Source organism: Magnolia sinica, chromosome 3 (assembly GCF_029962835.1).
Source record: "Magnolia sinica isolate HGM2019 chromosome 3, MsV1, whole genome shotgun sequence".
Classification (NCBI taxonomy): Eukaryota; Viridiplantae; Streptophyta; class Magnoliopsida; order Magnoliales; family Magnoliaceae; genus Magnolia; species Magnolia sinica.
The window spans coordinates 88,364,223-88,376,638 of NC_080575.1; the positions used below are offsets into that span (position 1 = coordinate 88,364,223).

General features: G+C 39.6%; 1 protein-coding gene across 1 annotated transcript in view; it reads left to right on the forward strand.

Annotated features, from left to right (window-relative positions):
- Positions 1-1,661: 1,661 nt before the first annotated feature.
- The window catches only part of LOC131240163 (electron transfer flavoprotein-ubiquinone oxidoreductase, mitochondrial), a 30,744-nt gene continuing 19,989 nt past the window's right edge, over positions 1,662-12,416 (forward strand). Inside the window, exons 1-5 of the mRNA XM_058238239.1 lie at positions 1,662-2,464; positions 8,419-8,495; positions 8,828-8,934; positions 9,722-9,803; positions 9,882-9,990. Of these exons, the coding sequence (XP_058094222.1) occupies positions 1,810-2,464; positions 8,419-8,495; positions 8,828-8,934; positions 9,722-9,803; positions 9,882-9,990 (1,030 nt within the window). The 5' untranslated portion in view covers positions 1,662-1,809. The remainder of the gene's footprint in view (positions 2,465-8,418; positions 8,496-8,827; positions 8,935-9,721; positions 9,804-9,881; positions 9,991-12,416) is intronic.

The window sequence follows — 12,416 nt, forward strand, 5'->3', positions numbered from 1 at the left end:
GAATCAAGCTGATATATATATATATATATATATATATATATATATATATATATATATATATATATATATATCCATTCATCTAGGTCGGTATGACCTAATCAACAGATTTGGATGTCAAATAAACGGTACAGTGGGCCTAAGGAGGATTTTAATGGTAGATCCAATCACTATTGTTTTCCTGTGGTGTGGTCCACCTGAGATATATATCCCTCTCATTTTTGGTATCTAGCCATAAAATGATCAGTAAAAATGGATGAACGGCATGGATGGAATACATACATCATGGTGGGCCACAGATCACCGAACATCAGCCACCGGGCTAGTGGCGGGTAGTAGCCAATCCGCGTCCTGATCAAAGTGATTTTAAATCCATGGCAGGGCCTACTTTATGGACGGATACGGTTGCCACGTCACTGCTAAGGTGGAGGGATCACTATTCCATACTCCGGCTGCGTCATGTGTGTATAGAGATGAAATCATATGGGGAGTTATGATAATCAATCCGTGTACGGTGCTTGATACGCATGCCCTCATAAATTTTCCCACATGAGCATAAATTAACTCAAAATAAACCGGCATTTGTGGACACTTGTTTATCAATAAATGTTCACAAACTTTATCGATTATCAAATTGTTGCAGTTAATTTAAACATGATATCACATGTGTTGATGGACGGTCCATATTTAACTAAGTGAACAATTCATATGTATTGAACTCAACTCAAATATGATTGAATGCTTCCAACCACTAATATTATAGCAATTCAAAAGGGGAGTGCTAGTATTTTTTAATGAGATTTTTTCCTTTCAATGGTAATTGTAGTCCTTATGTTTTTCAATAATATAATAATGAATATATAAAATTAAAATAAATGCAATATAATATATTAATTTGAAATTAAGATAGTATAATTAGCAATAACATAAAATAAAGTAGAGAAAATAAAAGATATATTACCTACAATCATTCATATGAACACATAATTAACATAAATGGATAATATAATGTAACGGTTGTGATATTTCAAGTATGGATTCGATTGATCAAGATCTGACAACAATTATGCTATATATTTGCTAAATATTTACAATACTTTTAAGCGTATTGCAACCGTAGCATTGGACAATAGTGTACTTAAGCTATGTTAAACTCTCAACTTATTGCAATAAGAGCTCAATAAAAGTTGTGGGCATAACACTAAAATTTTAAAAAACCTAAGAAGGAACAATGTTGTGTTGGCTCACCTGGTGCTTGGTTCTTCGTCAGTTGCTCCTTATATGACTGGAAGTGCGGGTGGCTACCTTCAAGTTTCCTTGTTAGTCCTCCTTGAGATTACGTACTATATCCTAGCTGATTTCAGATCCTGACATAGTTGTCATGTATGTATGTCTTGATTGTGAGAGATCGGCATTGACATTGAACATGCTACCCAGTCGCATGTGTTACTTACTCGTGGGAGAATCACTTTTCGTCATGTGTCGCCTTTCTCAACCGTAGTCATGCATACTACTCTAAGCTATTTGTACATAGTGTCAATACATGGTGGCATTTTATCGTGCCAAATTAGCTGTGCTCGTACAGGTGTAAACATAAATAGGCATAATTTTTTCTCCATGATACATCTGAGCTGAAATCATTGTTTGGCTTAACTTGAGTAACTTGCATGGCACATGGGGTTGCGTATCATCCGGCATACTCTGCCGGAGTATCAAAGTTTTTCTAGAATCATAAAAACTGCATAAACGGCTTGTTCTAATCTGTCTGCGTGAAAGCGCCTCTTCAAATCAAATCCCAACGAAGCAGCGACTATGATAAGATTCATTTCACTCTCCTCCAAATCCAACCGTTCAAAAAATCTCAGCTCAAAGATCTTCTGTCTACACCCCCACCTTTCATCTACGTCTTTCGTCAATCCCACCCCTCTTAGAAATTCCACCAATCAAGGCATTTCCCAACGAATCCAACTCCGTTTCCTTCTACCAATATCTCCAATCCGGTTCTTTCCGTCTGAGTCTTCTACAGAACCCCCAAATTTCGGAAATCCAATTCAAAATCGACATGTGGTTTCTCCAAAACCCGCCAATTTCGAAAAATTGATCCAAGATCGAAATGGGTTTTATTGTAAATGCGCAGAGTTTAAGGATTCAATCAGAAATCGAAGTCGGTTTTCTCCAAAATGCACTGATTTCGGAAGTTCAATCCGAAATGGAAATGGGTTTTCTCTAAAACTCCCCGGTTTCAGAAATTTGGTCAGAAACAGAAATGGGATTTCTTTAGTTACTGGTTCCGTTGGAGAGTCAAGAAGTTTCTGCAGTGAAACCGGTCGAGAGTCTTTAAGTTATGATATCGTCATTGTTGGAGCAGGGCCCGCTGGGTTATCAGCGGCGATACGATTGAAGCAGATATGCCAAGAAAAGAATGTTGATTTATCAGTTTGTGTTGTCGAGAAAGGCGCTGAAGTGGGTAAGCTTTTATGCTTCATTATTGGATTATGGTAGACGTAGGTTAAGCTTATAATGCACCACGAGTAAGTTAGAATGGATTCTTTTAGGGTGTGTTTGGATGCTCGTAAGTTTTCAGGTAAGTTGCTTACAGGTGAAAGTAACTTACATGTAATCATGTTTGGATGTAAGTTACCTATAGGTCTGTTTGGATGCCTGTAAGTTCTTTTAAGTTGTAAGTGACTTACCTGTAAGTGACTTACAGGTGAAAGTTACTTACAGGTAACCTGTTTGGATGTAAGTTGTAAGTCACTTACAGGTAAGTTACTTTTTCTGTTTGGATAACCTGTAAGTTACTTATAGGTAGAAAGCTGTATATTCACATCGAGCATATCTTAGATTGGGGAATCGTTCTAAAATGTTATAATCATATAAAAAAACATGGGATCAAATATGTTATTTTGTTAAGCCCATCAAGATGAATATTTGAAATAATTATTAAGCTAAAACAATCATCAAGTGGGCTATAAAAGTGGGCCCACGAATTCAAAAAATCTATAATATGGAGTAATAACTCAATTTAAGCATTGAGAATAAATTTAAAAACATTAATAGAAAATATAGTAATTAAATTACTTGCATTCCAACTGTGCAATCTGATGTAATTTCCAAGGGCCAGCGCATCATCAATCCCACTCTATCATCAAAGTTTTTCTCATTCTCTAATGAGGAGTTTGATGCTCAGGATCTAAGAGATTCACAAACACCGATGTAGATCGTTAAATTACTTGCATTCTAACTGTGCAATCTAAGAGATTCACTAACACTGCGTACATCATTATAGGATCACCAACCACAGGCCACAGTGAGACCAACCAGATAAACGATCTACAGGATCACCAACCACAGGCCACAATCCCTGAATACTCAGCACGCGATCCCTTCCGTTTTAGAAAAAAAAGGGTAGATGAAACCCTACCGTTTTAGGAGGAGAAGAGACGGAAGGCAGTAACTGCAGCGAGAGATTGCAAAGATGGAGAGAGATTTGGTGAGTTGGTGTGTTTCTCCCTCTTCTCCTCTTTTTAAAAATCTGACCGTTGAACCTGTAAGTGACTTACAGGGAAGTGACTTCCCACCCCATCCCCCTGCAAATTTTTGGTAGATTTGCCTGTAAATGACTTACAGGTTGTAAGTTACTTACAGGTGATTTTTCTCCCCCAAACACCACCTGTAAGTGACTTCCCTGTAAGTAACTTCCCACTTACCCAACTTACAGGCATCCAAACAGGCCCTATAGGTAAGTTGGTTTTTGTGTTTGTGTAACCTGTAAGTTAGTTACAAGTAAGAAGCTATATAACAAACAAAGCTTGGAGTAGAGAATCATTCCAAAATATGATTAGCACGTGAGAAAGCCCGGCATAAAGAATGCAATAATGCTATGCCCATCTAGATGAATAGTTGAGCTGATTCGTAGGCTAAACTAACCATCAAGTGGGCCATAAAAGTGGGCCTGCATATTCAAAATACATATAATGTGGAACAATGACTTAATGTCAGCAACAAGGAAACTACAAATTCTCATTTTCAATCCAAAATTTGTTTACAATATTGACCTACATAGAAGGAGCACAACTGCAACTTGAAGGCCACTTCCACATTGTAAATGCAAGGAAATATCATCAAAAATTGGTCTGGATTGTTCCTAACTGTGATAGAGGAATGACTTTCACCAAAGTGTGTCATTCTCTTAAATGGTCCGGGGTGGTGTATCTTCGTCATGGTTATTCCTTGTATGATTTGCCTCTATGGTTCCAACATTTTTTACGGTTTTAGCCCTCAGTTGTTTAGTTTCAGGCCGATTCTTCCTAACATTGTCTGGATTGCTTTCCAACCTGGCTTGATATTCAGAACTTTGTGACGGTGGCCAACTCTAACAGAGTGGGTCCTATGGAAGGAATGCAAACCTGGTCTGACTGGTCTTTCCTGGGATCTGAAGAAGATTGGTTTATATTTCCTTTTATTCCTCTTGAATGTTGGTCCAAGGAGTTTTGTAAGGTTTTGGCTTCTTGTGTTGGTGATCTCGTGCAAGTGGATTGAGCAATGACGAATTAGGAGAAGCTTCGATACGCCAGACTACAGATCAGGGTTAGGAAATCCGGGGGGATTCTTGCAGAAATCAAAATTAAGGCAGGCGGCCTTTTTCTCCCTATCAAAGTGTTTCGGGAAGCCTCCTTCTGGTCGTCCCCGGAATGGCCAGCTCTCCTCAACCTTGCTGCTCCCATAGTGCAGCCGGTTGCCATGAAGGACCACCATTTTCAGTGTCTGGTGGAGCACCACTGTAGCTGCCTAACATGAGCGATCTGCTTGCCACGTGCATACAATGACAACAAACTTCTCTTCTGTCCAATGGTGGACGCGTAGCACCGGGGTGGCGAGATGAAATCTCTTATTGGATTTCTCACCCGTCATAATCGTCTCTCGATCCCCTCGACCATCTCATCTACTTTGACAATATTCCTCTTCACGGTAAATCAGAACAAGTCCCCTTTCTTTTTCCCGAAATATCGGACAATTGTTATCATCTCACACATGTATCGTCTACACAATATCTCGAAAGATTTGTCTTATCTTCCCGAGAATGCCTCGAGCCCTGTGCTTGGTTTGTCTGCTCAAAAGTCTGCTGCGATGGCAACGTCAGAGTCGTCCATGTCTTCTCGCCGCCTGCCTTCTAAAGACACGTCTCCTCAACCTCTTATCGTCTCGCTCCTTCATGGCCATGTGGGCCAAGTGAGTGACACGAGGAAAAATTCTCACGTGTCTCTCTCAGAAGCTCTGCCCCATAATTTCTGTGGAAGAGACTCCCCCTCTCAGATTGACGCCAACAGAAGACTTTGACCTTAGGGACGAAGATGATGGTGTGAATGATTCGACCATTGGCTCAGATGATGAGAGCATGTAGGATGTTTTCCTCACCTCTTCAACCTTGATCTTGTCTGAAGTTTCGAAGGTCCCCGATCTAAGTCCCTATTCTCCTGCTCCGTGGTGGATGTTTTCTCCCAACCCTGTCTATGCCTTTCCCTATGTCTCTGTCTTCTGTGGATGCGGGTCTATCCCCTTCCCTTGTCTGCCCCTTAGCCTTGGTCAATCTCTAGCCTGATTTGGTATTACAAGGTGAAAGAAGTGTGAACCATGCCCGGATTTTGCCAGAGGAAGCCCTTGATGTTCCCCTTTTTAGGATTGCCTTCAACCATCAGAGCTTTCCTATTCCCCTAGGGAAGTTGAATCCTTCTGTGATCCCGACCGAAGTTTTAGAAGGACTGCTGGAGGCTATCAAAAGAAAAAAATGGATTAGAGATGCCGTTGGGCATGTTGGCAGGCTTCTACGGGTGGTGTTTGGTGATTCCGACGACGACTACTTGGCTCTGTTTAAGCTTGTGGCAGAGAGAGGTTTGAAAATCACAGTGGAAGGGACTTCTCCCCCTAGAACTCCTAGGCATACCCAACTCAATAGGGAACTGGTTAAGCTTGGTGTGGGAGATACGGGAGTGACAGAGATATCTCCTTGAGAGAAACAGAAAGGCAGATGGGTTAGATTGGTCTACCAATGAAGATCTTGTCATGGAATGTGAGAGGTTTAGGTTGCCCCCATAAGTGATCTTGGGTCAAGGAAATGTGTTCTAGATCGAAAGCAAATGTCATCATTTTGCAAGAAACAAAGCTTCTCACGATGAATAGAGGTCTTGTCCATTCCATTTGGAGAAGAAAAGGAATTGAGTGGATCGCCCTCAATGCTAGTGGTTCAACAGGTGGAATAATTGTTCTTTGGGATAAGTCTCTGCGATCCATGGAAGAAAGTTGGATCGGGCAATTTTCTGTCAATGTGTTGTTAAGTAAACCATTTGGTTTTCACTGGTTACTCTCTAGGGTCTACAGGCCCTGTTCCCTAGCCAACAGGTCAATGTTTTGGGCGGAATTGTCTTCTGTTCAAGGAAAATGGAGCCTCCCTTGGGTTGTGTGTGGTGACTTTAATGTTGGGCCGCTCTATTACGAGAAATCGAATGGTTCTGACATTTCTTCCTCTATAAGAGCATTTGCGGTTGGGTGTCCTCGCATGGATTGCTTGATCTTTTGATGGGAATGATTGAGTTTTCTTGGTCAAACAACATATCGCCCTCGAGTGTTATTGATGTAGGACAATTAACCACTTGCTCTAAAAGATTGAACTGATAGAGCATTGTGAATCAATCCCTTTATTTCATAGCCTAAGCCCCACATCTCATGGGTTAGGACCTCGGCCGAAACCCCCTCGTGGGCCCTACTTCACATGGGTTCCGCTTCACATGAGCCACCCGCCTCACACGGGCCGCCCACCCTGAGTGTGCCCTTGCATCCCACAAGCCACCCCACTCGAAACCGGTGTGAAAATGCCTTTGCATTAGTTTGTGGCCAGGATATTGATCTCTTTAAAGGATTTCCGATGGAAAATTTACACCTTTTGACTAGCCATTTACAGTTTGCTGATGACACTTTACCTTTTTGCGAAGTGGACGAAACATATTGTTGCAGGTGCATTTTCCCCTTCCTTTGCCAAATTCAAAAAAAGAATCTGTTGGCCTATAAGAAAGTCCCTTGTAAGTGAAAACATAACTCTTTGCCTTATAATTTTTCTTACAGATTTCCCTAAGACTTAGTTACAGGTTGAGAGTAACTTACCTGTAAGATTCCTCCTCCGAACTCCACCTATAAGCAACATATAGGTAGTGTTTTAAATATCGACGATATCGGCCGATATATCCCACGATATATCTTGTATCTCACTAGTGCAATACGAAACGCACAAGTAACGCGATATATCCCACATGTTCGATCTGGTGAGCATTTTCGAATTTCAGTCCTTTTATTTTTTGTAAATCATGTTAAATTAGTGTCAAATTGTTACAAATCCATGATTTTTCATGTTTTGGATGAAAAATCATGAATTGGGAGCTTCAATTTCAAGATTTGGAGGAGATGGGCCGAGTTGCGAAAAATTGAAAAAAAATCAAAATTTCATAATTTCTTGCAAATTGTTTGCAATCTTTGTGTTCAAACATCAAATCAAACATGTATGTAACCTAATCTAGTGATTCTTCGTTTGCTTTTGAGTGTATTGCTTGTGTTTCCACACGTCTTCTTACATTTATAAATTATTTGAATGGACATAAAATATACTTGCATCAATTCAGTTAGACAACGCATAGATTAGGACCCCAATACAAAGAAAACCTATTATGTATACTTGTTTTTTGTAATGTTTTAATTTATAAATGTGTATTGATGTCTTTTTTAACAATCACCAAAGTTTCATTGAAAAATTCGACCAATTTCCCAATGTTTCCCCATGTTTCCAACAACAGCGATACATTCCACGATACAACCGATATATCCCATGCAATAACCGATACGTATCCGTATCCCAAGAATGTGATACGTAATGCGATACCGATATTTCGAACACTGCATACAGGTAAGTAACTTAAGCAGTTCCACCACTGGTGGGTGGTGGGCCAAATTTCTCCTCCGTCGAGCATTCCCATTCAGTTAATTGTTTTTTTCAACAGATGTTCTTCTAGATGATCCAATTGCAGATCTACAATGGGACGGCCATGAATCTCTGATGGGAGATTCTTTTGAAGCATCAACCATCACGGGGTTCACCAGATGAACAGTCACTGTTGCTGAACTGCTGATCCCTATCAAAGTTGTGATGCTTTTTTATGGGCAACGAAAGTGGCACTACTTTGTGCTTGGCATTGTACATTTCCTCTTTAAATCGTCAGATATATAGTGTTTGGATGCACTTCATATATTGTGAACCGTGAAATGTAGATGGCCCATCCCTTTGTTCTTCTGAATCCTATACTATTCATAGTTCGCTATTTAACAATGAACTGGCTACTTCTGCTCATTTTGGTGATGGTTTGCATATGTTCGCAGGTGCTCATATCATTTCAGGGAATGTTTTTGAGCCTCGGGCCTTGGATGAACTACTCCCACAATGGAGAGAGGACGGAGTATGTTTTGTGAACGAGATTGTGTGCTTTATTACCAAACTGCATACTCTGTGTTAGATTGACTCTTTCTATTTGTTTATGTGATCCACGGATTACAATTATTTAAATAGCCTGCTGTCTTTCACCTTTCTAAATCCAAAATAAAATGGAAAGTCTTGATCCTGTGCTTCTACAAGGAAGCACATCTCTTCAAATGCACAAATTGTATCTTCATCATCATGATCATCATCATTGTCATTGTCATTGTCGTCATTATCATCATTGTTGTCGTCATCGTCATCATCATCATCATCATCATGTACTTCTTATCTATTTCCTTCAATGTTTTGTAGGCCCCAATTGAAGTGCCTGTCTCATCTGATAAGTTTTGGTTACTTACAAAGGATCGGGCATTTTCACTTCCATCCCCATTCGATAATAAAGGAAACTATGTGATAAGGTATGTAGTTGGCCTACATTACATTAGAATATACCAACCAAGCAGACAAAAAAAATTGATTTATCTGTTCATCTTCCTCTCTTGACACTTCAAGTGTGTATGAATATGTGTGTGAGTGGAGGGAGGGAGACAACAAATTACCATTAATCTACACTGACAGTTGCTGGATTGAAGATTCTCGAGAGAGTTACCCTTGTGCAAAATAAAATAATTAAAAGAAAATATGGATACAAGTAAACAATACATAAATAAAAACTAAAGGTGAAAAGGCCTAAGAAAAAAAAATAAAACATTATTTTCATGAAAAAAATGCAAAAAAGAATATTGTGATAATATCATTACAATATGTAGTACTTTACTAGTTATATCTTCCCGATATTTCCATTTTTCAGGGTGCTTTTTTTTTTTTGGGTGGGGGGTGGGGGAGTCTTCTTCCTTGTTTTAGCTGGATGATTTCCCATCATCCTTCTTGTCTCCTCTTTTTTGTTTCTATTTTAATAAAATTCCTGTTACCCTTCAAAAAAAAAAAAAAAAAAGAAAAAAAAAGAGAAAAAAAAGACAGAGAAGAAGAAAGAAAGTAGACTTATGTAAGGTGGAAATAACTTGGAACCCAGGTTTTAAGTATCACTATGTCAACACAACCTTATCGCAGGTGTCTCGCAGCTAGAATCATCTCTATCACAAACCATGAAAAGTTCAATGTGATTTCATGTTTCTATTACAAATCCTTCTCTTCACCTTTTTATAAAGGCTTCATATTTACCATTTCATGCTACTAATGCTGCAGTTTGAGTCAGTTAGCACGTTGGATGGGAACAAAAGCTGAAGAACTGGGTGTAGAGATATACCCGGGCTTTGCTGCTAGTGAGGTACTAAAATCGTTTTCTAATATGGGAATCTGTCGTGAATGCAAAAATGTCATTCATTTTAATTTGATCATTGGGCAGATTTTATATGATGCAAACCGCAAGGTGGTTGGGATTGGAACTAATGATATGGGTGTTGCTAAAGATGGTTCGAAAAGAGAAACATTTCAGCGTGGTGTGGAACTGAAAGGCAGGACTTCTTGACGTTTTTGCGTATCAATTATATCGAGAATGATGTCTTCTGCTGAAATAAAATTTTCAAAGCTGTTTTTAGATTTTCAAGTAATTGTGACGTGATCATCAGGGTTATTTTTGTTTGAGATTTTCCGACATTTCTGTTTGGAATGTCTGCTCGATGCAGATGGGAGGTTGCATCCACTAACCATGACAATGGGATGATACAATGTCCGGCCGATTATCACCGCAATCCCATTTTGTGCTGCATTTTGCAGTGGTGCATTTGGCATGTACCACCATGTGCAAATGGCTCCACTTCTGCAAAATACACATCAATTGGGTCTCATTCAATTTCATTCTCTTTCTGGGGTAGATTTGAAAAAGCCCATAGCTGACCTTGCTACCAAGACTCTTCAAAAAGGTGCTGTAGCTATGATGTTTCATTTTGAAGTGTCACATGGTGCAGTCTTATCTGAATGCTTACCAATAACAAAACCCATGCCCATGGCTTAGTATCCATGGTGGAGCTGCATAACATAGGTAAGTGCAGAGATTATTAGAAAATGGTTGGTTGTATTGGAAGTGTAACCTAAAAATCTGTAACTGTTATATAGGACTCCTAACCCCAAATGTTGGGATGTTCCAGACCACTGACCTGTCTCCAATTCAGCAGATGGTGGTCAAGCTCTTTAGCCTGACTATTCTCATGATTTGCGGCCAATAGCCCTTTTCTGTGTCCAGCTCTCCCATCTCATCTTCACTTCTGTATGTATGTGTGAATGTATGTATTTACATACGTATGTATGTGTGCACACACCTTATTTCCTCTTATATTGCAACCATAGCCCTAGAAGCATACCTTTCTCTCTTTCCTTTTCCATATGGGCTCCATCTTTGTGTCAATAATGCTGGATTTCAGCCATTTCCCCCTTCACTTTCATATGCTATGCGGTATACAGTATGTTACCCATGTTTTAGATTTGAGATATTATAAAATGCTCATTCCGCATTAATGGTGTCTTCATTTGGGCCAATATCCGGTACAATCTCAATGATCCAGACTGCTCATGTGGTGGGACCACGGTGGATGGGAGATGGACCAAAAATCACCACCATTGAATTACCTAGGTAAGCGATTAGTGGATTTTGAATTTTATGTAGACTGTTGGCTATATTTTGTTTGTGAACATCAATCAGGTAGGATATCCAATGGTAGAATTTTTTTCAGCATCACCCATCCAAGGTGGGACTTACCACATGAACTATCTGGATCACTGGAAGGTGGATGTTGAGATGGATGAAGGGAAGAGTAGGAAGGATGGAATTAAGAATGAGATCATTCAAAGCAGCCTAGACGCAGTCCACTTAGGAGATAAAATGATGGAGACAGATTGAGATGGTTCAGTCATGATGTCATGTACGATGAAGACCAAAGATATCTCTATTTAAGAGGGCAACACTGATAAGTGTTGAATGGCCTGAAAAAGAGAACTAGAGGAAGGCCCAAAAGGACTTAGGATTGGTGTGGTAAGAATGGATATTAAGGCTTGTTCACTTTCCAAAGATGGGGCCTTCTATAGGATTAACTAGCAGAACATGATTCCTAAAGCTAGTCGCAAATAACTCTGAGAATCCTTTAATGATGATGATGATTTAGCCGCATTTTTCATTGCTAAGCAATCATGAGAAAGCTGACCCGAAATAGCTGGAACTAGGCTATGACAACTGTGATGACAATTTAGCCACATTCTTTCTCTTTCTAGTTATGGCATTATTTCTTGGTAAACCGGTCTCTTTATGCCTATTTTTGTCACTGGGTTTCAATTTATCTGTTTTCATATGGTGTCATTTTTGCTATTCATCACATGGATTATGTTAGACTTTCCAACTAGTTATCGGTATGAAATCTTTAGGGAGCTGCTATTTACAAGGCTTCTGATACACCCATTCTTTCCACCTTCGGTTGTATGGTAGAAGGAGAACAAATCTTGTACTGTTGCATATAAAAATGTAGATTTGATGGGTGTACTTGGCAGTCAGATTGAGTGTTGATAGCATTTCCAAGGTAACAAACTTGTTATTAGAACCAGTCTTATACTATGACGAGATTGGCCTTTCCCTTATTTGTAATCAAAGAACATATTATGTTGAGAAACTAGCATCTACTGTGTCATTCTTTCTCTGCAGATTTGTGTCAATATCATTATTCTCTGTTTTGGAGCCCTGGTAATCCTACTCCAACTTGTGCCAATGTGGCATGCATGTGCCATACCCTGGCTGTTCACCAGGTGCTCTCCACAGTGTCTGCTGTGGCATGAAAATCAGGCCAGTCTTGTCTTCAATTGGGACACACATTTACATCGAATCATGGCTAGTGCCTTTTAACTATCCACCTTTTACATACACGTCGTGCATGTGATGACCTGACAGGCCTATTTT